This window comes from Megachile rotundata, chromosome 16, assembly GCF_050947335.1.
Source record: "Megachile rotundata isolate GNS110a chromosome 16, iyMegRotu1, whole genome shotgun sequence".
NCBI classification, from domain to species: domain Eukaryota; kingdom Metazoa; phylum Arthropoda; class Insecta; order Hymenoptera; family Megachilidae; genus Megachile; species Megachile rotundata.
This window is the reverse complement of record NC_134998.1, coordinates 13161129-13185330: the sequence shown is the minus strand read 5'-3', so window position 1 is coordinate 13185330 and position 24202 is coordinate 13161129. Positions and strand designations below refer to the sequence as shown.

Sequence of the window (24202 nt, the reverse complement as noted above, 5' to 3'; positions counted from 1 at the left end):
GTTCCCTCTCGGCGCTCGTCGAGATACTCGCCGATTCTTTCGACTCGAACGTTCGCGATTAGGACGGCCGACTCCCTCGCGTTTAATCGAAACGCGAGGATGGAAGCTCGGAAGCGAAAGTAGGTCGCGAACGACTGTCCGTTACTCCGCTCCGTCCAATTAACGAACGAGCTTCGCGAATTCCGGTGCACCGTGCGCACTATCCGCTCGCTCGATTCCTCCGCTCGGCACGCGATAATTAACGCTTTTCCTTCCCGAATTGCCCGGTGGTCGGATCAATCGCGACGCGTGCACTCGACGCCCGATACGACGCGCTCGAAGACGATCGTTCGCGGGACGCCCGAGACGAGGGAAATTTCGCGCCACCGATCGATCGGCGGCTCGTATCGAAATTCGTTAAAAGCTTCCGACCGAACACTCGGTCCGTGATTAACCGTCGAAAGCGTACGGGAAGGGCCGCGAGACCGATCTTTCCGAGTCGAATAAACCTGACTTTCCGACTAACCGCTGACTCGGGAAAGCAGCGAAAGCGATCGCTGCGAAAAATTCTAAAAACCCGCGTACGTACGCGGGATCAACTTTTTCCCCGAGTAAACCACGAAGCGTCGCGCGCGACGATGCGTGCAGCACTGGCGACCACGCCGCGCCGCAAGATTCTCGAACGCGTTTATTTTCAGAATAAGCGGCTAGCGCGCGAACAAACGTATCAACGACGCCCCGTGTTCGCCGCTGCGACGAGAAATCTAATCTGACGTACGACCGTTCGATAATTCGTCGCCGCAGATAAGATTCCGTTCGGGCGAACCGCAAATACCTGCGTGTATCTACCGTACTCGCGCGACTAACCCATCAACGACGAGTAGTCGATCGATCGCCTTTTCCCGAGTTTCCTCGCCGCGAACGGAATCCCGTGTCTTTTTCCATCGGTCGCATCGGCAAATTGGAGCGCGTTCCTCTTCTGGCGACGCGTAACGAGAACGACCGGTAAATTCGTCCCGATTAACGCGACGAAAATAACCCGAACGCGGTTGCAAGTTCAACGTTCCCTGCCTACGATACGAACGGTCGACCACGCGAGTCGAAAACGCCCCGCGGAGGAACGAAATTGACCAAAACCCGAACGAGGTTTGGCCTCCTGAACCGTCCAAAGGTATGCCGCGCGTCTAGCGTTCCAGGAATTCACGAGGATCGACGTCGATCGAGCGGCGGTTCGAGTCCGCTGACCACCGCCACCGATCATGCTCGATCGCAATTAGGTTAGGAGCGTGCGGCTCGTCGATCGATCGATCTCGATTACCCGCGAGGCGAACGTCGTCGGCGAGCCAACGTAACCGCTCCGGTTCCTTGACCTCGTCAGGTACGTTGCAACTGTTGCTGCCTTCCACCGACCTGGCTCGGCGACGTTTCCACCGCGACGAACGCTTCGAAGCCAACCGTGAAACGCGGACAATCGTATCGCTTGTTACGCATCGACGAATTTGTCCGAACGCTTTCTCTTCCGACGAACGCCGGGGTTCATGAATCGAGCTTGAACGAGGGCCAAACGAAGAGGGAGAGAAAGAGCGAGCACGCACGGTCGAGGACGACGACGAGGAATCGCGTGGCCGGACGAGTGCAGGCGCCGCGTATTAATCTCGTCGGGGAGAAAGAACGGCGTCGATCGGTCGCGCAAAAGTTTTGACCGAACGCCGTTCGTTCGCGACGTTTCTTCCCTACCGATTTTCCGAGCGCCCCGCGTCGACGGCCACCGCGTTTTCCTCGCTGTCCGAAGGGACGCGCTCGATTCCCGGCGAACGGGAGTCGAGAGTTCGATCGTTCCCGCGATACTCGAGTCGGCCGTTTGCCCCGATAGACAATAATTTCTCGGCGGATTCTGCGGGCCGTTTATCGATTATCGTCGGCCAAAAATACGCGCTCGAAAGTGCGCGAGGCTGGCTCTTCTCGAGCCTCCGAATCGTCGAGAATTCGAGCCGTGAACTGGCCGCGAAGCCCTTTCCCGTTCCCCTCGGTTTAGCCGGGCGAACGACGAAAATCGGATTAAGCCGGAACGAGAGAAGCGATTCGTGCCCTTGAGATTTACGATTCGTCCGAGCGAAGGTTCAGCGACCCGGTTGGTCGGCGACGCGCGTTAATTAGTCGTAATCGTCGAAAGCAGTAACGGGAGCACGCGAGGCGAGGCGAACGGAAGGAACGGGACGGCACCGAGCGAGAAACGAACGACGCCGCGCGTTCGTTGAAGGAGAAACGAGAGCGCGACGAAAGGTCAAAGACGAAAGGAGAAGCCACGCGGAAAGGGGCTTCGAATCGTAGGGTTCTTGAAATTTCCCCCTTTCGACACGAATAGCGGGAGACGCGCACGGGACGCGTGGGGCGCGCGAGGCGCGCGTGCTTCCTAATCGAGCGCGTGCTGCCACGAAAAATCTATATCGCTTTCGAAGCCGGAGAATGCCTCGCCGTCGAACGCCGGCCAGAAGAAACGTTCTCGGCACGTGCACGTGCGTGCGCGGATACGAGGACGCGCTCTACGTTATTTAGCGCGGCGTCCACGTGTCGTCGTCGCCTCCAGCATCATCTCGACGCTCCGTTTTTTAGCTCCGGCGATTTCTCTATCATGGTCGGTCCGCGTCCGGTCGAGCGCATCGATCGAACGCGACTACGACGAAACGTCCGCGACTCGGTCCGTTCGTTCCCGGACGATCGTTTACTTACCCGATCACACTCTCGAGAAAACTTACGAATCGAGCGGTGCTCCTAACCTCGGCTCGAAGCGTCGAGCGAACGAAACCGCGTCCGAAATATCCGCTCGGTTACATCTCGCCCGAGAACGAGGAGGAAAAACTGGGCACGCGCGATCGTCACTGTTCTCTCCGCGGCGCGTCGACTACTGCCGGTCGTCGAACGGAGGGCCGATTCGACCGAAACGAAGCATCGGCCACCGTCCTCGTTGCCGTCGCTACCGCCTCCACCGCCGCCACCGCCACTGCCACCGCCTCCGCCGCCGCTTTTATAATCAATATTAGTTGACGTAGGATCCGCCGAGCGTCGCCTCTGGACGCCGTTCGACGCCGCGAGCGAGACAGAGAACGAAATCGAAAGCGAACCGTCCCTTCCCGAAGGGGGACCCGGTGCACGATGCGCGTTCCTTCAACGATCACAGGAAAAACTATCCTCGAGATTGCTCGCACCGATATCGCGATCGTTCGGAGCCGAGAACGTTAACGCACCTTCGGAATGATCGCCCTCGATCCGCATCCCGTCGTCCTTTCGCACCGACGACACCGAGAGGAGCCCGGAACATACCGAGAAACCGCGTCATCGTTTCGCGCGACGGTACTCCACTATCGGCCGCATCGTCGCGACCGCGAAACGAAAAAAAGAATAAAAATAACGAGCGAAACCGATTCTCGTCCGATCGGAGGCGCGCGGACCACGAACGAAACGTTCACTGGGTAAAACGCGACGCGAGGAAACGCGAACCGCGAAACGGGACGCGAAAAAATCGCGCGGCGCGTGTTTTTTACTCGGAAATCGGCGACAGGGTGTGGCGAGAGACCGTTTTAAAAGATTGCCACGCGATTCGCTTCGACCGGCGTCCACCGGCGGCGAGGGCGCCCCCGAGCACCGCGAGCACCGCGATCACCGCGACGCCAACGTCGCGTCGACTAGCGCCGCGCCATCTCGTCGACGACGACGGGGACGCCTCTCCGCTCGGGACGGTACACGCGCTCTCGGACCCCTTTCACCGACCGAGGAAACTCCTCTTTATCGTTCGAGCCTCCTTACTTATTCCATTCTGTCCTGTCCTATTCTTCGCAATTTCCTCGCATTTTTATTCTTCCTCCGATACCGTTTCCTTCCACGCGGTTTCCTTCGTTTTTTATTACGCGAGAGGTAGAATATAAATCGAACGCGCGAGCAAACGGCTACCCAGCGTCGATAATTTTTCCTTCGCGGCAAACGCGAACGGGAGAGAAAGATAGCGATAGCGCACGACGTTTCCGAAGGAATTAAACGACTTCCCGCCAGGCTGCAAATTGAAAAGTATAGGGTGCGGCTAAACGATCTTCCGGATGATAATCTCTTTCTTTGGATCTATTGGAATGCGCGCGTGTACGAGCGTCGAACGACGGTAAGCCGGTAGAAAAGTGGCTAGAGCGGTAGAGGGCTTCTATTTGGACGACACAGTTTTCCAACTCGAACGAAACTAAACGCTATCTGGTGCACTTTCGCGCGTCGCGAAACAACATTTTGATCCGGTTTCAATTATCCTCGAGTTCTCAAACTCGAGACGATATTCCCTCCAAGCTCTCGAGTGCTTTTTCAAAAAAGTCAAAAAAGTTCGACAAACTTTTTTTTGCCCCTGCCACGATTCCGTCGCGGCGAACTCTCTCGGCAAAGTTTCGGCAGGACAGCTTGCCGAGCGCTAATGGAAAGGACGCTTTAAATCGTTTCTCCCCGCTGAATCCAGTTAATCCCGCTTCCGGCGTCTTTGCCACGAAACTTCCGGCCGAGCGTAATCGAGCTCGACGTGACACGACGCGACGCTTCGAACGGCCGGTAATTCGGACGAAACAAAGGAAACGGAAGCTCGTCTCTGCTTCCGGGGTAAATTTCGTGAACGGAGACGAGCGGCGCGGTCGCGATCTCGCGTCGCCGCTTCGAAATCCGCTTTTCGGAATTAAGGGCATTCGATTCGATTATTGGATCGTGCCGTCGCTCGAATTAGACACGCGTCTCGCGTGTCGCGTGTCGATCGATCGCGGAACAGGATTTTCGATTCCGACGAATCCGCGCGGTGACAAAGTTATCGGGCGAAAGTTTTGCCGCTTTTATAGAGCGGTGGATGGGGAGGAGAGAAAGAGCCCTGGGGGCAAAGTTAACGTCAAAGACGGAAGGGCGGTCGCCGTATCGCTTTCACGCGTCAAGGAGTAACCGGAAGGGAGAAGGCCGGCACGGTGGTCGCCGGTGAAACTCGAACCGGGGAAACCCGACAGACGCTTCGCCGATTCCAGGGGTTAAGTTAAGCTCGTAACGCCCGCCTACCTATTTAAACGGCGAGAGAACGGAGCGCGGAAAAGGGTTAAGTCTGGCCAAAATCTCGACTAATCGCTCGGTGCGCCGGAATCGAACGACCGAGTGTGTACTCCCAACGACACAAAAGAACGAGAAGAATTTACGAGCGAGTACTCGCGAATCGGGAACGCTGACTCACCGATGTCGTTGGACTGTCGACCCTTGCCATCCGAATTCCACTCTTCCTCTGCAACAAGAAAAAGGACGAATCTATTAGCATCGCTACCGTAGCGAGAGGAATCGAAAAAAAGCTCTAAACTCGCGAGTGTTCGCGAGGAGCGCGAAATCGCGAAAAGCGCAGAGTTTGCCGTCGACGGACAAAGATCGTCTCGACGTTTGAACGTCGAAAGAGCCGCGTATTTACGAAACGAAAGAAAGAGAAGAAGAATAGCTCGGGGTTACGCCCGGAGCGTCAACTTCTTTTTTTCTCCCGTTCTCTCGTCTCCGGTAATCTCGTTCGCGACGCTAACCCAGCCGTTTTATCGTTCTCCGAACGAGCTTTTCTACCTCCGCGCTTAGCCCTGTCTGCCCTTTTCGCGTCCGTCCGAACGAATCGAATTCGAGACGGGATGAAAAACGGTGCCGGTTTCCGCGTTTTAAAGTCCGTTTCGAACAGCGGGTCGAACAGAGATCTTCTAAGAAAAGGATTTGTTCTCGTTACGCGAAACGAGTCGGGGCAAAGAAGGAACCGGTACGGTTACCTGAAGTCTCGGAATCGGATCCTGGCGTGGGGCTAGCGTCCACGCTGTGCCTAGATCCTTGGCAACACTCGCTGCACTTGCTGCACATTTCCGTTCCGTTCGCGATACCTTTCCTCGATAGCTTTCCTGACAAGGATCTTTCTTCGGTAGCGACGATGCTCCGTTCGACGCGATCGATCATCGACGAGCGAGTCTCATCGTTCGACCGAGCACGGCCCGTTGTTCGAGACGAGCCGGGGAATTTCGATCGATCGAAGCCACCGTGGTCCCTCGATTTTCTCGACCACCGTCACCGCTACCACTACCACCGTCACCATCACCGATACCGCCGTTTCCGACGGTAACAACAACACCACCACCACCACCACCACCACCACCAACGGCACGACCTGTCCAACCCGACGAAATCGATGGAAAACGATTTTTATTCCTTCCGCGAGTTCACCCTCGCATCTCGCCTACCGTTCTGTCGAATCGAAATCGATCATCGACTCGCACGAAATTTCGGGCAAACGCGACGGAAAAAGAGAACGTTCGTAATCGGTGACGTAGAAAATTAATCGGTTCGCGATAAGTCCGTGCGACGGTGAACCGACAATTCCGAAGGATAAAGAGATTCTCTTGGATCGTTTGTCTTTCCGGTCGGGACGCGAGAAACGCGGACGAACAAAAGTTGTCGGAAATTGGTTTGAACGTGAAAATATCGGTGGTCAGCGTCCGAGATTCGCTTCGCTTTCGCGGAAGAAAATAATTACACCGGAATAGAAAACGGGTGGGGTGTGCGCGGAACGGACAGCGACAAAGCTAGTTAGAACGAAGACCGGTAAATGGCACGGAGGTAAACGAAATTCAGAAATATCGGGCAAAGCTCGTATCGAGAACGGTTGTTGCGGAGCGACGCGAAATTAACTGGTAACCCGATTCGACGGAGAAGCTACGGAGGACGAATCGGTTGGTCGCGCTCTCACGGAAATCGATCGTCGAACGCGATGCAACGATGGCAATTCGCAATTACGCTAGCGGTATTTTGCGATGCTGGCCCTCGTACGCTTCGAAGCGAGACTAATGGGGGTTGAGTGGGTGGGTCGGACGGAGGGCGGTGATGACGCGCGCGCTCCTGCCACCTCAAATTCGATGTAATTCGGATCGTGGAATTCGCGCGACCGGTGATCGGTAATCGGTTATCGGTTATCGGTAACCGACGAGAGATTTCGAGCGACGATCGATGCCGCGGAATAGCTTTCGATCTCCGGCGGTCAGCGTCCGAGACGCTCGGAAACCGAGGAAGGAACCTCGTAGGAGGAGGAGAGACGCTCTTTGCGGACCAGCCACTTGGCGAAAGAACGAGGAGAACAGGGATAAACGAGCAAACACCAGAAACGGGGGAAAACTTTTTCTGCCGGCAATTCGCGAAATTGCGCAACGAAGCGCGATCACGCGATTCTTAAGTGGCGATTAAGCTCGAGTTCGCAACAGAGGGAGAGAACCAGCGTCTCTACTCGAGTCAGCGTCTTTCTTTCCGCTTTCGACTCCGTTAAGAGGCTTAAGCGAGAAACGAGAGAGGACGAGGGAGCAAAGGTTGGTACGGTCGTTGGAAAAACTGGCCGAGTTTCTCGACTCGAGGGGGACGTGTCCCGTTCACCGTCGCGCGAAAACGAGGCGAATTCGCGGCAACGCACGCGATCGCGACAACCGAGCCAAGCGAGCCGAAGGACGAATCCAGCTTCGTCGATCTTATCCGTGCACGCGATACGCGTGTAACTATAGTAGGATACGCGGTTGCGCGCGAGCGAGTGCACGCGATCGATTCCGAACGACTGGTGCGTTTCGTACGCGAGGATTCATCGAGCGAAACAAAACGCTTTTCAAACGAGCTACTCTTTCGTTCTTCCGGTAGCGTCGCGCGCGCACGTGCCTATCGAACATCGGAAGACACTTTCGCGACCGTCTCGTAAACTTTTCCCCTTCGAACGATACCGTCTTTGTTGCAAAGTATCGTTTTACCCCCTCGTCACTCCTGCGCCGGTAATCGATACCGGACGGACAATTAAAACGATCGTCCTATCGACCGAGAACAAGGAATTCGTGGCGGCCTACGAAAACTACGCAACTAGAAAGATACGAATCTTCCAGAAACCGGAGTTAATTGGACCGGCGAAGAATCCTACGATACTCCGGGTCTCTGGATAATCGGAGACCAGCGTTCCCTCGAATTTAACTCGCTCTCGTCTCTTTTCCAACTAGTGGAACTAACGAGATCGGGCGAAATTAACCCATCCGACGTAAACCGACCAGCCTCTCCCAACTCCGTACCCTGCGTAGTACCGCTGCAGCTCGCGCGTCTTCCGACCTTATCCGTTTGACCTTTAAACGCCTCGATGCGAATCATCGATGGAACTCGAAAGGGAACGCGCGAACGGTAAAAGGAAAACGGTGAAGCACGGACGAGAAGGGAGCGAAGAAGAACCGGAAAGAAGAAGGGGGTCGAGAGGGAGGAGAAGAAAAGAAAGGGACGAGAAGAGCAAAACGAAACGAGACCACTCCGCTTAGTAGCCAGCGTTCTTTCTCTTTCGCGATGCTCTACGATTCTTTTTGTCTTCGCGACGCGCCGTGACTCTTGACGTGCCTACGAGTAGTTCAGAAGAGATCGTTACCGCCGCTGAATGCGCAAGACGAACGGAGGGACGCGATGGGAAAAACCAACAACCCGAAGCATCGCGTAAGCTCGATCAATTGGGGATCGCGCGAGTCCCGTCCCGTTCGTCGTCGGATCTTTTTAACGGTCCCACCCGGACGTCGTTAGAGCGCCAAGAAGACCGCGTCGGACAAAGAAATCGCGTTTCGCCGATGATCGTCGCCGCCGCCGCCGCAACGGAGAACGCTCGTCCAACGAAAATACGGCTCCGTCTATACGGCAGACGACGCGAACGAAAGCTTTCGTTTTCCGCTCCCTTTGCTAAGCGTGTCGATTGCGCGCGTAGACGGCCGACGCGCCGTCACCACCGCCGCCGTCATTCTTTTTATATCCCGACTCTTCGTTCGTACGTTCGTTCGTTGCTTCTCTCTCTTGTCCCGTGGCAGCGTCGAAAAGCGTGCGTCTGCTCGTTTCTTTCTTTTTTCTCCCTCCGTTACTTTTTACCGCGTCGCGCGCTCGCCACCACGAGAATCCCTTTTTTCTCGTAAAATTCGAATCGTCGAGTCGCGACCGAATAATTCCTTCTTCCGGATCGATCTCGGTTTCTTCGCGAAAATCCACCGACCGCGACGAGGCTTTTGGAGCGTGAAGTCCGCTTCGCGTCCACCCGAACGCGTTTTCCACGGGTCAAGGACAATCATCGGAGAGCTCTCGCGTCGAGCGGGTGTATTTTTAAGCGACCATTCTGTCCAAGCGAATTTCTCGAGTAAAAACGAGCACGGATCGCCGTTCGATCGCCTCTAAATATACACGTACGCGTAAATACACCGTGGGGGATTCCCGTATCCAGGATCGCGCACGGAAGGATGGAAAGCGTTCACCCTGGCAGAAGTGGCGCGAAAGCGGCACCGATGCGCCTACGACCGGGACACGCCTCCGTCGGGTCAAGGACGCGTTCGCGTTTCCGCAACGCGCCAATTTCGAAGCTTATCGAGTCGGCCGCCGTCGAATCGATCTCGATCGCGCGAGCAACGCGAATGGAAAACTAGATACCGAGGGCGGAAGAAGAAAGGCGGAGTCGCGAGGAGAACCTGTTTTGGACCGCTACGCGAAACGATCCGTCGAGCAGTTACGTTCGCCAGCGTTGCGACGCGTTACGTCGAAAAACGCGCGAGTCTCTTATCGATTATCGGTTTCGAAAAAAGCGTATCCAGAAATATCTCGCTCGGGAAACGAGGCACTACGCGATCGCGAAAAATCGGACTTCTCCAGCATCGTCGACGACGCGAGAAGACGCGCGTACCAGATCGGTCGAATCCGTCGAAGGTTCGAAACTCGCGCTCGTTCGGACTCAACGTGGATCGCTTGAGGCGAGACGCGACGCGAGCTGACGCGAGCTCCCGCGACGCCAACCGACTCGACGTCCGCATGCACACTGACACCGACGCTCCCTAGAAGCTTGCACCGCGAACCCTCTTCTCCTCCGCCTCCACCTCCACCTCCAGCTCTTTCTCCTCTCGTCGTTGCTCCGTACCGTTCCACGTTCCCCTCGGCCTGCCCCGCACACGCCGTTCCGTTCCGTAACGTTCTCTGTCGCCTAGCTCTCCGCCATCCGATCTCTCTTTCTCTATCCGCTCCTTCGCTCCTCCGCCTTCTTCCGTTTCGTTCCAGCCTGTTCTCCGCTTTGCTCGGCCCCCTTCCGTTTCTCTCTCTCGACGCACCTTCGGCCTCGTCCCTTTTTCCCAAGCGCGATCTTCGTTCGCTCCGTTCCCCGATCGTCAATTGCCGTTAACTGCGGCCCGCAATTGGATCGTGTTCGTTTACTTTTGCCAACGAACGGAACAGAACGAAACGGAAGCGCGTTCACCGGCCCGTTTCGAGGGTCGGAGACGAACGGATGCGTCTCGGTTCTCCTCCTCGGTTGTCCGCGTTCGATTCCCCCTCGACCGAGCGACGCGTCTTGGCCGCGAAATTCGAAGCCGAACGGAAGCGGTCGCTCTCCTTTCCGAGATCAACGTTCCACGAACGTCCTTACGCTTCCTCGGCGCTTCTTCGTTTCGAGCGCGAAGGGTAAACAACGGAGACCGCGAGATCAAAGGCAGAATCGGAATAAAATCGGTCGACGTCCCGCCGACAACGAAAACAAAACGAGAGACTGCGGTAGCGGACCAACGCAACGTCCGAAACCGCAGCCCGCTATTTCGCGATCCTCTTCCTAGCTGCCGAGCAACTCGAAGATCGCGTTCCCGAAGGACTCGGAGGAACGAGGTCAAAGGACCCGCGAGCGAGTATGCTTTGGCGCGAATCCAACGTTCGACGAAGTCGCGTCGATTCGTGGTCTCCGAGAGAGCTTCGCGAATTCTGACCCGATGTTTTTCGAGGATTTAAAACGACGCGTTCGTAAACCGTGACGAACGACGAATAGCGCAAAAATAGACGGAGAGAGAGAGAGAGAGAGCAACGCGGTGGAAAGCGCGCGAAAAAGAGCATCCTTTGCCGATTTCGTCGCGCGAAATCGATTCGTAACTACCGCGTTAATCTCGAAACGTTGACTTTGTCGCAATTTGCTTCTTTCCGAGCGAATCACCGGAAATAGCTTCCACCTAGTCGACGTTACCGGAAACGCGATCGATTCTCCGCGTCGTAGCCCAGTTTCTTTCCAAATAATTTGCCAAGTTTTTCTCGTGGTCGGAACGCGTTCGCGGAAGTTGCACCGACCGGTAAAAAGCGGAGGAAGAGACGAAAAGGGATACGCGAGTAAGGAGAAGAATCCGCGAAAGAGAGAGAAAGATGGGAGGCGACACGCGAACGGAGAGAGAAAGAGAGTCGGCTAAGGGTGTAACCCGGTCGATAAACCGGGGTGGGTGCGGTCCTTCCTCATCTCTCCTGCCCCACAGCCCCGACCCCGACCTCGGCCTGACCCCCTCCGCCAGAGTCGCCGAACCACCCCTTCCTTCTCCAACCCCTTTTCCGACAACCGATAACCTACTAACGAACATTGCGTTCACGCATCGCGCGTCTCGCGTTACTCCGAAGAGCCACGGATTCTTCCTCTTCTTCTCGCGTCGAAAACTTTAACGCGCTCCGGGTTAATTACGAACAACCGTTCGTCAGCAACTTTTATACCGCTCCACACGGTCAATTTTCTCGCGAGAAACTTGCGGAATCTCGCGAAGTCGCGTACGGGCGGGAAATAAGATATCTAAACTTCGCGGGACGTTGTTCTTCGCGGCGGGACAAAAGTTGCAATAAGCGATTTCGAGGAGGGAATTCGACGAAATACGATGACGTCGGGGAAAACGATCTCGTCGATATTTTGGAAAATACACCGTCGTCGGAAAATGGAAGGAAACCGTCGAAATCCCGGAATAATCCGTGTTGCTTTTAAAGGGAACGCGGAGGAAAGAATCGATCAGCCGTCCCGTCGGATCCGACAGATTTTGCCGTCGAAGCGCGAATCGTACCGCGACGATCGGCGAACGTCGAAAAGCCTGAGCCCGTTCGAATAAGTAGCAATAACGCCGAGTAGAAGCAACGTTCTTTTCGCGAAATTCGTATAAATACGCGAATCGATCGGTCGACTAACAAAGCCGGAAACTGTTTTCGCGATCAAAGCGGAAGAAAAAGAAGCAGGGGTAAAAGTTTGTCGCGGAAATTCGCGTTTCAATTATTCTGGAGTATCGCGAGCAAACGTCGAGCGAAATGGATTTCTTTTCGCGTAAAGGTCCCGCGCGGTCGAGCGTTTCGGAACGTTAACCTCGCCGAAACGAATCGCAAAAGCTTGCGGTGAGTAAATAGCGCGAACCGGAATGATTTACTCTCGAACAAAGTTACGGGCAGGTCGCGAGTTCGCGCAGGACACTCGACCTATTTCGCTCGAGTAACTAGGCTTTACGGTACTCCAGGGTGGATCGCGACGTTTCCATGAAATATCAAAGATGCCGAGAAACGGAAAGGCGAAATATTTGTTCGTCTTTGACCTTTTGCGTCGAGATCCTCCGTTTTCGCCTCGTATCGCGCAAGAATTCCTTTTACCAAAGATACGAGAAAGACGAGAAAGAAGGATTTTCGTTCGACGACGCGATTTATTCGAGCGCGTTCCGACGACGTCAAATACAAACGCGTAGGGCAGCGAACGTCGTTACAACATTTTCTCCGCGTTTACCCTTTTCGCTTTCCCGCGTTTGACGGTCTTAAGTCTTACATCCGTGCGGAAGCAGAAACGCGTACAAGAGAGATTGCTTCTTCCCGCGATCGAAAGAAAGTCGCGAGACTTCCGAACACGTATCTCGACGTATCCGGATGCAGTCAGGAAACGAAGGGAAGAAGAACATATCAGAAAAGGAAAAGGAAAACGATCCGGAGCATTTTCGCGGCATCGATCGCTATCCACGCTACTCGGCATGTCGCTTCCGTTTTCTCGTATTCCCTCAGGAATACTTTCTTCGTGTACGTTCGCGAAACGCTTTTATCTTTCCTTCTTTTTTCCCTCTTCTGCTCGCTCCTCTCGTTTCTCGCGATCGACGCGAGTCTATTTGTTGAAAGTTTAAAGCTTCGTGGCTATCGAACGATCTCTCTCGGAGGAGAGGCGAACGTGTCGGCAACGGTCCAGGCGAAAAGGCTGGAAGGTGTGCCGCATAAATTGGGAACTGCGTCCGTGCGTGGCGCAGGGTAAACGCAATTTATTCGACGAGATCGAAACTCGCTCGGTTCGCCGCAATTGGGTCAGGCCACGACACCGATCCTCCGTCGCGTTGACGGAGCAAATTGATTCCAGAAGACGCGTGTGTCGTTTCGACAACGTCTCGACCGTGCTGGAAATCGATAACGCCTCGCAAAAATTTATTGAAAAAAACTTGTGTCGGTAATCGAATTGAGATTCGCTCTCGATTAGGTGTCAGATAAGAGTCCTTAACGTCTATCTCGGCGATAGTAGCGAGTCATCGAGACAAAGTTTTCGCAATCGAGAAAGAGAAGGATCGTTCGAAATCGAATTCGAAGGAACGGGAAACGAACGAACGGTCGACCCTTGTCCCCCGTCGCGTCGCGTCGTGTCACGTCACGATCCAAGTTCGCGCACGACAAGTAGGTCAACGGGATACGGCGTGACGTCTATTACGAATGGCCGTTTACCTATTAAACGCAAAGTGCATCCTCTCGTTCCGGCTGTTCTCGTAAAATAAGCATCGCTGTCTCGTACGTTCGTGGAAAGAACGACGCTCGCCTACGTAAATCGACTCGGAGCGAGAAAAACGAGCTTCTCTTCTGGTTCGAGGCGAAAACGGCTGGTGGCGAGAAAAGCCCTAGAGCCGAATTTCCCTTTTCTTTTCTTTTGTTCGCGCGGAACTCGTAACGTTCGAGCGAACGCGAAAGGTCCGCGGGTAACCGCGGAGAAAGAAAGATCGTTTGTTTCGCGAGCGCGTCCCAGCGGATAGGTCGTGGTTGAGAACGCGGTATCTCGAACAAAGGACGACAAAGATAAAAGGAGGCAGTTTCGCGCAATAATGGCTCGACGGGAGGAAAATTAACCGGGATCGGCGATCGGCCGAGAAACGATCGCCATTATTGGGCGAAAAGTGTCGCGATTCGATATCAAGTAGAGTGTCGATTCCTTACCGTCCAACGACACGCAGTGTCTCCAGACGAATATACGCATTTCGGTGCAGAGAAGTCAGGATCGTTCAACTGGTACGCGTGCAACGGCCGCTCGCCGCTCGAAGATCGTGCATTCGAGTTTCGGACTTTTCGACTCGGATCTTTGTATCGCTTCGGACGGCGACGATGACCCCTCGATCTCAAAGGGCACGCACCTCGGAACGTCCGCGTCGTCGATCGTTCGACGTCGTGGGCCGATCGCGCGCTCGTCCTCTCGGACCTAGCATCGTCCGAGTCCTAACGTCCAAGTGCACACTTCCTCTTGCTCGGCAAAGCACTCGCGCGTCACGCGGTTCGATCTCTCCGCGAGGATCTATCCGAGATCGGATCGACGATAAAGATCTCGCGCGACGGAAGGATACGGCGTAACTGTTCTCGGCAGGAGCGGCGGTGCCGCGACGACGAAGGTAGAGGGTGGGACGAATTGACCGAACGTCGTAGGTCGCTGCTAGCACCGGTGGTGCTGCCGCTGCCGCTACTGCTGACGACGGAGCCGATACCGATAGCACTGGAGGTGGTATCGCGAGCGCACCGCCGATAGCGGAAGCGCGCGCGGCTCGCGTACACACCCGAAATACCGGCGAACGGTGCGAAGAACAGGCGGAAGAAGAAGAAGAAGCGGAGTAGTGCGCGACCGAACGAAACGGAACAGGGCGGAACAGAGAAGAGAAGCAAGAGCGCGGGGAGGAGGGTCGCGAGCCAGAGGTGCAAAGAAGGAAGAGAACGGGAGTGCGCAACCTGCGCGCAAGCGTCGAGGAACCGTGACAGGGTGTAGCCGCTCAAACCGTCAACCTGCTACCCGAGATGCACGTTCCGTCTCCGTGACAGGTGAGAAGCTTGGCTGTTTCGTCCTTTCGAAGGTGTCGGTGCGTCTCTCCGGTGCGAACGCCCCCTCTTTCCTCGACGCGCGAAACGCGTCGTCCCTTCGATCGTCGATCGTCTCTCTTCGATCGCGCTAACGGGGACCTTCGATCGCGTTTTCGCTTAAACAGTCTGCCACGGTTCTCCGTTCGAAACGTCGCGGTGCTCGAAACGGGACGAAGAACGCAAAAGGTCTCGATCCGGCCGGGAATCGAAGAGCAGAAACGCTAGCAAAGTCGACCTTGTAGAGCGCGTCATCGAAAATCGATAAGGTCCTCTCGCGGGACTGCGTCGCAGCTCGGTGAAACGTTTGAGAAACGTTGGCGAACGCGAGACCAAATGGAAGAAGATGGAGAGGAAAGGTGAAACGGTTCCTTACCTTCCCTGCCGAACTTGCGTTTCTTCTTGCCGAGGCTGGTACCGGAGGAGGAGCTCTTGCCGGAGCTCTTGTCCTTGCTCTTCCAACGCATCAACATGTTTCGCAAGCGTTTCAGCGTTTCGAACGTGGGCCGGATAGCGTCATTTCTCGAAGGGCTCGCGCGCGCGTTTGCTGCCGCGGCTGCGCGGCCGCGCGCGTTCACGACACGCGACTCGCGCCCGATCGCGCCACCGTTCTCGAGCGAATCGAACGATTCGAGCGATTCGCGCGATCGCGCGGTTCGCGCGATTTCACGCGGCCCTCTCGGCTCTCCGCGTCGAGCATCACAAACCGTGACGCGTATCGTTTCCGCTTGCTTCGGACCGCGCTCTCCGATCTATCGATTCACGTCGTAGCCTCTTCCCGCCGTACGATCGAATTCCGCTCGATCATCGTCCGCTTTCCTTCGACCGCGAATCGGAGGAGCTCTACGAAAGACAACGCGAACGACGCGGTAGTAACGGGGCGAAACGGGAGTCGAAAATTCTTTTACGGGACGGTCGGAAGTCGGAAGGAAACGATCGTTGCGCGATACCGAGTCGCCATCTTTCGGCCGCGAGCAGCGCGATCGCTCGCGAAGGGTGGGTGCGCGCCACCGACCGAATCGGATCACTGGGTCAAAGGAGCACCAGCCCCGAACAGGACGTTTCTACGTTTCGTTCGACGCGACAGAAACGCGAATTAACCGGCAAGGAACGACGCGACGGGTCGATCACCCCGCGATACGTATCGAAGCACGCGCAAACGTGGACCGCGGAAACGGGGATAACGGAACGGAGGTGAACGATCACGAAATTGTTCCGAAAAGCGAGGACACCAGACCGACGAAGAAACATACCGCGAACAGAAAGAATGCCACGAGAAAAAAGAAGACGAGAAACACGATTAAGGGCATGACGAATCGTGATTCCGTCCGGTTCGTAATCGATGCTCGCGTTTCGAGTCCCTAACGCGGTGAAGGTCACGACCGAGGAACAGCCAACGACCCCGTACGCGTCGTTCGATTCACGGTCCAAGTAGGGTAACCGGGAGAATCCCCGATACCAACGACCGAGATGAACTATCGCGGAGAAACTGTTCGGAATAAAGGCGAAGGAACGCGAACTCCGCGGATCGACACCGGTGAAACGAAAACGTCGCGGCACGGGCAACCGGCTCGACGGCAGCACCGCTACCCTCCGAAATCCGCGAACCCGCCGTTTTCCGTTTTGCTCGCGTTTCGTCCGTCTTCTTCGCGGACACGCGTCTTCGAAGGTCGCGATCGATCGTACTCGGACGAGGCTTTCGAAGCTACGAAAACGGCCAACCGTGGAAATAAGATAAGACGAGCTTTGATACCGGCCGCGTCGCACCACCACCACCACCAGCACCAACGTAGCCGCAACTACCACAGCTACCACTACCACTATCGGGACGAGCACCAGCTACGCGCGTCGTTTCGCGAGGCTTCGCGAGGTACGCTAACGCCGGTGCCAGCAACGACAGCGGCACCACCATCGAAAACCCGCCGAACGGAACGACGTCGCCGGGACCTGCCCGAGTCCCGGCACTGCACCCGCCTTTCTCTCTTTTCTCCCTCTGCGTCGCGCCACCGCCTCGCGACCACCCTCTCGCCGAACCTTTCTCGCTTCGTCTCCCTTTGTCTCTCTTTCCTTCTTGTTCCCGAGCCCCCTGCTTCGCCCCTTCTACCTCCCTTTCCCTTCCCGCGTGACGTCACGGGAACCGAGTCGGGGATCGATCCCGAACGCCCTCCTCTCGCCGCCGCATCCTCCCGAACGCCATCCCGCTATTCACCGAGCGGAAAACATTCGACCGTTCCGCGACCTCTCCCGATCTCTCGCGCACGGACGCGTACCGGATCCCGCGATCCGACTTTTCGATCCCCTTTGCCCGAATCCGCGCGCGCGATCGAGACCGCTTTCGAACGAAGGGGCGCCGAGTCCCGCCACGACATCGACGCGATACAGCCTTTGCCAATATCGCCCGTGCGAATTCGCACGATTTGCATACATATTGAACGTCGACGATCCGTCGTCGAAGACGCGTATTTCCCGGAGACTCTGCCGCAGCTTCGCGATCGTCGGCCGGTTAAGAGACGCTTCCTCCCGAGAAAGGTGACCGACCTTTCACGGGGAAAACTAGAAGGGCAACTAATCGCGACTGCCCGTGCGACTACTCCGACTCGTCCGGTGACGTAACGCTTCTGCCCACGTATCGCGCAGCCAAGACCGTCTCTGACCCCGAACGAGGTTGCTTCCGTCGTCGGTACAAGTTCACGGTAAAAACGCCCGTTAAAGGTGCACGGGCGTCGAGCTAAGACTTCGCGAGACGACGAGCATCGATCCGATAACCGATTTCACGGACCGCTCGTTTCGAACAATACGAGGAAAATTACTTCGCGCCTCGAGGAAACAATCGGCCTGAGGGAAATAACGTGTACTCACCCTTTTGGCGAAGCATTCGGTGTGGGCTGATGGCTCGTCGGGGATCCGCTCTCGCGTTCCATCGAGCGTCTCCGGAAGCGTTGCTTCTCGGCGCGGTGATTCCGCTGGAATTTCCGGAAGATACGGCGTCTTGGACCGGAGGCGGTAACGGCGGCAGCGGCCTGTCGGCGTCGTATTCCGTGTCGGGACAGGCGTCTCGTCGAAGAAACACGGAGTCCGTGTCGGAAACGCTGTCCTCGCTGCGGCGCGTTCGCGTCGGCGGTTCCGGAGCGATTCCGCGTTTCGTCGGCCAATTTCCGCTGACCAGATCTTGACCGATCGCCGACTGGTTCGAAAAGCTGACTCGCTTGGCACCACTGGCGCTACCGTATTCCGCCGATTCTCCACCGATCAGGCTGCCCCTCTTGAATATCGGTGGAGGCGCGATTTTCCCCTCGTCGTCGTTCGCCGTCGCCTCCTCTTCGTAAGTCGACGGGGTGTCGAGTTTTCGCGGGACGATTTGGCGCGAGTCGCCGCCGCGATGGAAATGCGGAGACGCGCTTTTCGATCTCTGCGTCTCTTGGCCGGCGCTCGAGTCGACCGGCTTGACCGGTATCGTTTCCCGACGTTCTCGAATCGCTTGTTGCGGTCTGACGATCAGCACGGGTTGATTCTGACCTTTTTGACTCTGCATCAGCGGCGGCTTTCCGGTGGGATTCGGTTTCGAGCGAGCGACGTTGCCGGCCCACGGAGTCCCTTCTCCATAAGCGGTAGTCGCCGGAACTTGCCTCGGACCCGTCGATCTCGCGGCGGGGCTCTTCGATCCCGTGTCGCGATACGACCGCTCCTCCATCAAATTCTGCTCGTAAATACGCCTCTGTTGCTCCTCGTCCAACTTCTTGAGCCGTTGCCAATACACCGCCTCCCTGACCTCGGGTAAATCAATTTTTCTTCCCATCTGTCTCGACGTCGAGTTGGTCGGAGGCGCGACGGCCTTTCTGTTCGCTTCCAGGGTCTTTTGTTGCCAATAGAACGCCTCTAAACGCTGGCGAGTTTCCTGCTTGGACGGCGACGGCGGTCCGACGACCAGCTCCTGCCCGTGCGTCGTTTCCGGAATTCGCCGAAGATACGCGGCCTCCTCGACACTCTGCGACGCGGGCGATCGCGATCGCGGTTCCGGTCGTTGCCTTTGCGGTTGCGGCTGTGGCTGCAAGACCCGTTGCGGTTCCGCGCGTCCCGAGTTCGCGATCCCGTACGCCGTCTGTTGGCCGGAATTCCGGGATCGTTGCGCGTCGATCGCGAGCAACGGAATCGAGCGCGGCGATCGAACCGTCGGCTGACTTTGTCCTCGTCGCGAACTTTCCACGGGTTCGCCAGAATTTCCCGTTCGCGACGCGTTCCTCTCCGGCGCGACAGCTTCGTTTCGGTTCGAGGGACTCCTCGACGGAGAAGTCGCTGGTCCCTGCGTCCGCGGCGCTCCGTCGCTGACCTCCGAACCGTCCGCGTTCCGTTCGTTTCGATGCCCGTAAACGGGTTCTGGTCGAGCTATCTCGGCACCGGTCGAATACTCGACGGCCCTCGAGCCCGAAACCTCCCGATTTCCGCTTCCGGAGTCTTGGTTCCGCGCGTCCAACGCGTTCGTTGCGGCTAGCCCGTGAGGCGAGTTGGCGAGGCGCACCGGAGATTCGACCGCGCAACGTCCGGATTCGTTGACGGGCCGAGGTATCCTGGTCTCGTACGCGACTTCCCTCTTCGGCGAGGCGATCAGGATCTGCTCGTTGGGCTGAGATCTTCTGGAAGTGGGTTGCGGCGGCGGTGGCGCGATTCGAGATCCACGCGCCTTGCTCACCGACGCTTCTCCGTCGCTCCGCTTGTCCGCGTTACTTCTCGGCGACGTGGGACGTTCGTCTTTCGGGCAAACTCTACTCGGAGAAGAGTCCGTGTTGTCCAGCGAACAGTTCGGTCGTTTCGCTTCGCGATCCGAGGACGGAGTCTCGTCGTAGATCCGCTCGTCCGCGCATCGAGTGGACGATCTCGAAGGAGACTTTTCGTTCTCGTAAATGCCCTCTCGGCTCGGAGGGCTATTCTCCTCGTCGAAGTCTCTGCCGTTGGGAGAGCCGCTGTTGCGCGGCGAGTTCAAGTAGTATTCGCCGCTTTTCGAGCTCGACGGCGAGAACTCGCTCTTCTGGCTAGAATTCGGGGTGCAGCTCGAATCGCCGTAATCCCCGGACTTCTGGCTGGAACCCGACGAAAGGTACTTGGCCGATCGGCCGACCAACGGAGCTCTCTTCTGGTTCTGATTGCCAATCGGTTGCCGCGTGATCTTCACTTGAGCCGAAACCGACTTCAGGATCAAACCAGCCGACGGAGCCTCGTTCTCGTACAGCGCCGATTCGTTCGAGTATTCCGGCTCTTCGATCGTGTACGCGGTTCTGTCGTAACGAATAGGTCGGCGTTGTCCTCGTTCCTCCGGATAGTTCTCGTAGTTGGACGAATCGATTCGGGGTCGCGGCAATGCCGGAATCGCCGGTAACGGTCTGTCGATCGGGTGGATCGCTCTCGGCCTCACGATGAACCTCTCGGTGGGCGGTGCCGAGATTCTGCCGGAAGGACCGTGATTTCTCTGAAAGAAACACGCTCGATTCGGTTGGTTCGATTCCTGCAAGCTGTGCTTGCGTTCGAGACGTGGCCCGTACTTCTGACAGAACTCTTCGCGCTTCTGTCGCTGCTCGAACTTGCCAAAGTCCGGCGATATTCCGAGACGCGCGCTCCTGTCGTTCCACGCGTCGTCCGGCGCGATCGAGCTGAGGCTGGAGTCGATGGCGTATGCCCTGGCCCCGACGGCTCGATCGCGCAACAGATCCTGCTCTTCGTCGCGCGCCAGATGATCCGGAGTGCTGGTAATCGGGCACTGGTCCGGAAACAATTCTCTTTTTATCTCGTCCAACCTTTCCTCGATGATGGATCCGTTCAGGCTGTTGTCGAGCTTCACGTTCCTCTTGATGTCCTCGTTCAAGTTCATCGTGTCCGGCGACCTGGTGTAATTTCCGTTTTGCTGGTACCGAGCAAAGTGTCGATCCTCGTGTCTTCGCCGTTCCTTCGATTCCTTCTTTTTCTTGTAATCTTTCCGCGAATCCTTCGGCGAGAAGAAACCCGGCAACAATCGCCGGAGACCCAGCTTTTTCTTTTGCTTCTCTTCCTTCTTCGTTCGAGAAGATCCCGCCACCGACGTCGAGTCCATGGCGAATTTTCTTACGAGACTCGCGTATCCGTCTCGTCCCGAACGCGTCGAGTCGACGGAATCCGTCGAGCAACCGCTCGAAATCTTCTCGCCCCTGGACGGTACGGTCGCCTCGCTCAACCGACCGGTTGGTTCGCGCGTTAACGATCGGGCATCGAGTTCTCGTCGTCGGTCGTTCTCGATCTCGTTTCGATTATCGACCTCTTCCTCCTCCTCCAACGCTCCGATTCTATCCTCGAGACACGAATCGGAATCGAGGGTGCTCACGGTGCTGTCCGCGAGAACTTCCTCGGAAGTTTGCCTTCCGGTAAGTTCGACCGAGCCCCGACTCTCCTCCGAGTTCTCCTTTCTCTCGAAGAGCAGCGTCGCGCCGGGATCTCCGACGACGCTTTCCTCGGAGGAAACGCCTCCAAACTCCTCCACGTAAGAGGATTCGGACTCGTCCGAGGAACCGCGTCCCGGTCCGTTTCCCAAGAACTCTCCGGACCACCTCTTCTCCACTTCGGACACCTGCTCGCTGTAGCTGGGTTTCGTGGTGATTCTCGCCGCCAGCTCGTCCGATTCCTCTTCGATTCGTCGATCGAGTTCGCTCTCCGGCGACTCCTCGATCTTCAGCCTCTCGTCGAGACTGTGCCTTCGCAGGAAGTCCTCGTCGAACGCGACCTGACCGAGCGGCTTCTCGTTCGCGTTCGAATCGACGACGACCACGGGCAATCTGAGAGCGCGATTCGCCCGCAGCTCCTGCAGCTTCTTCGCGTATCTCTCGACCGTGTCGGCGTCGATTTTGGTGTTCAAATTCTTTTGAAGAACCTTGATGTTCGACCGACTCTTTTCGAGACGATCCCTGGCCTCGACACCCTCGTTCTCCTCTCTGTCTTTCCGTTCGCTGTCCTTCTCATCCGTTTCGCGATCTTCCTTTTCGGTTAGCTCTTTGGATTCCTCGAGCTTCGACTCCTTCGACGGAGCCTCGGAACTTGTATCGCTAGCGCGAGCGACGCCGTTCAGCACGAACGACGGTACCGAAACGCTACCGATGGACGGACTCTTGGTCAGTTTGACGGGCTTGATCCTCTTCTCGATCCTAGACCCCGTCGGGGCGCTCGGTTTCGCCGCGAGTATATCTTCCGGGAGCGAGGAACGATTCTTCGCGTCCTTGGGTTCTTTCCGTTCGGTTCCGGGTCTCGTCGGAATCGTCTTTCCCACCTCGGACTTTATCGACAGCTTCCTCGAGCTCTCGTTCTTCGTCAACAGCACTTCCCGCGATCCGCTGGACGACTCGAAAACTATCTTCTCCACGGTAACCTTGTCCACCGAGAGAACTCGCAGTCTCTCCCGTTCTTCTTCCTTCTTCGAACGACTTTCATCGCCCGTCTCCTCTTCCCCCTTCATTCCGCTGGTCCCGCGGAGCGCAGCTTATCGACGCCTGAAATTGAAAAGGTGCGGACGTGCGACGAATCCGTTAATGCGAACAAACGGCGAACAAACGACGGGGTAATTCGAGTGTGCTCGAAAGAGAAGGGAAAGAAAGGGAGGTTCGCAAAGTTTCCGTGTTCGCGCGAACGAATACTCGAGGCCGAAGCGAAAGGCACGAATTCGCGTGTGCGGAGAGGTTGTCGAAACGATACAGGCGCCAGGATAATATCGGTCGCGGTTGCGATATCGCGTTACCTTGATTACGAGAAATCGATCTTGCTCGGGCGCGCTTATCCGACTACCGCGTTACGTGACTCGTGCCTCGTTATACTTCCGAAAGAACACCGTTGCGTCGCGACCAAGTTTCCCGTTTCCTGTGCAGAAGACGGATCTCGTCCGCGTGCGAACGAAGTCGATGGCGGTCGGTGTCGGCGAGGTAGAGCCCGAAACGAATTCGCCGAGAGCAACGACCGTGACCGTTTCCTCGCCGCGATTCGCGAACCGACTGAAAACGGTTCGCTCGTCTTCGAGCGCGTTTTTCGCTGTCCCGTTACCGTTCGCCTCGGCGAGAGGCGCGTACGTTCCGCCACGAATTCGTCGATCTCGCCCGAAACGAGACCGTTTGAAAAAACCACGGGAGCGAACGGAGAAACGCGATATTCCACGCTGAAACGAATACTTCGGTATTGGCTTACGATGCAGTCGATTATAAAAATACGCACCGTCGCCATCGATTACGTAAACCGGCTTTGTATCGGAGCCTGACGTAACGCCGCGCGTTCACCGATCGAGAAAGAAGCAACGGGACAAATCCGACGGAAGCGAATCGGCGAAAATGAACGTTCGCCGAGTAACGGATGATCTCGCGTAGTCCGACGGGACGCATCGGTGATTCACCGAGACTAGCCGGACGGAGTACCGGTCTGCCAGCTTAATTATCGCGACTCTCGTTATCCCATTATCGTCGTTAGATACTATCGCGAGGAGAAACCGGCTCCTTTGCCGGTTGCCGACCGTCGGTTCGCAGCGTCCTGCGCTCGAGCAATCCTCCGTTCGAAATCTCGCGTTTGTCGCGTTACGTAAACGAGAAACGTCGTCGAGGACGTTCCGCGATGCGATCATCGCGAGATGCGATCGCGAAAGAAGCGAAAATTCGAGTTTCGGTTCCGCGATCGGAAACGTTAGCGGCACGGAGACGAGAAAATCTATAGGAGGCGACTCGTTCGATTATCGGTTTACCGCTCAGAGAGGAGCATCCGCGATAAAGATCGAGCACTCTCGAAGCGTGCATCGAAGAGACCGGCGTAAAAAGATCCCGAAGCCTTTAGCGACGAAGGCGTGGACGGGCGAAACGACGTTATCGCGATGCTCGATATCGCCGATAGCGTGAGTAATCTCGTCGCTCGTCGACGATGGGACGGAAAAGAGCGTTGGCGGGCTAAGTAGCCGCGTCTGTCGAAGGTTAATTACCAAACACGTCGTGCGCGAGGTCGAACTCGTTCTTCCTCTATCCTTTTCGCGACATCGGATTCTCCCGGCGTCGGAAAGCGAACGAACACTGGACACTCCCGCAATACTTCACGAGGAACGAGACTCGAGCGAAGAGGATCGGTTCGAGAGAGTATCCGCGCTGCGAAACATCGCGATCGCGGGGGGACTGGACGATGCGAGAGAGGAAAGGAGCGATCGAGGATGAAAACGAGGAAAGGGATAAAGGAGGGTCTCGGTGGCGTCAACGATGCCTCTGTGCCGACTGACCGCGAGTCGTTCGCGTAACGCGCG

The 24202-nt window shown here is 56.5% G+C and overlaps 1 protein-coding gene across 21 annotated transcripts in view; it reads right to left on the bottom strand.

Moving 5' to 3' along the window:
* The window catches only part of LOC100883165 (uncharacterized), an 81844-nt gene that overhangs the window by 34401 nt on the left and 23241 nt on the right, over positions 1 to 24202 (bottom strand). For 19 of the 21 annotated variants that reach the window (XM_076540790.1, XM_076540803.1, XM_076540807.1 and 16 more), the window contains exons 2-3: positions 17788 to 22430; positions 5213 to 5260 (exon numbers count right to left, since the gene is read on the bottom strand). In XM_076540790.1, the coding sequence (XP_076396905.1) occupies positions 5213 to 5260; positions 17788 to 22396 (4657 nt within the window). In that variant the 5' untranslated portion in view covers positions 22397 to 22430. Of the gene's footprint in view, positions 1 to 5212; positions 5261 to 17787; positions 22431 to 23890; positions 24153 to 24202 lie in introns of those variants that run through there. The other 2 variants (XM_076540789.1, XM_076540793.1) reach the window with 2 other exon arrangements.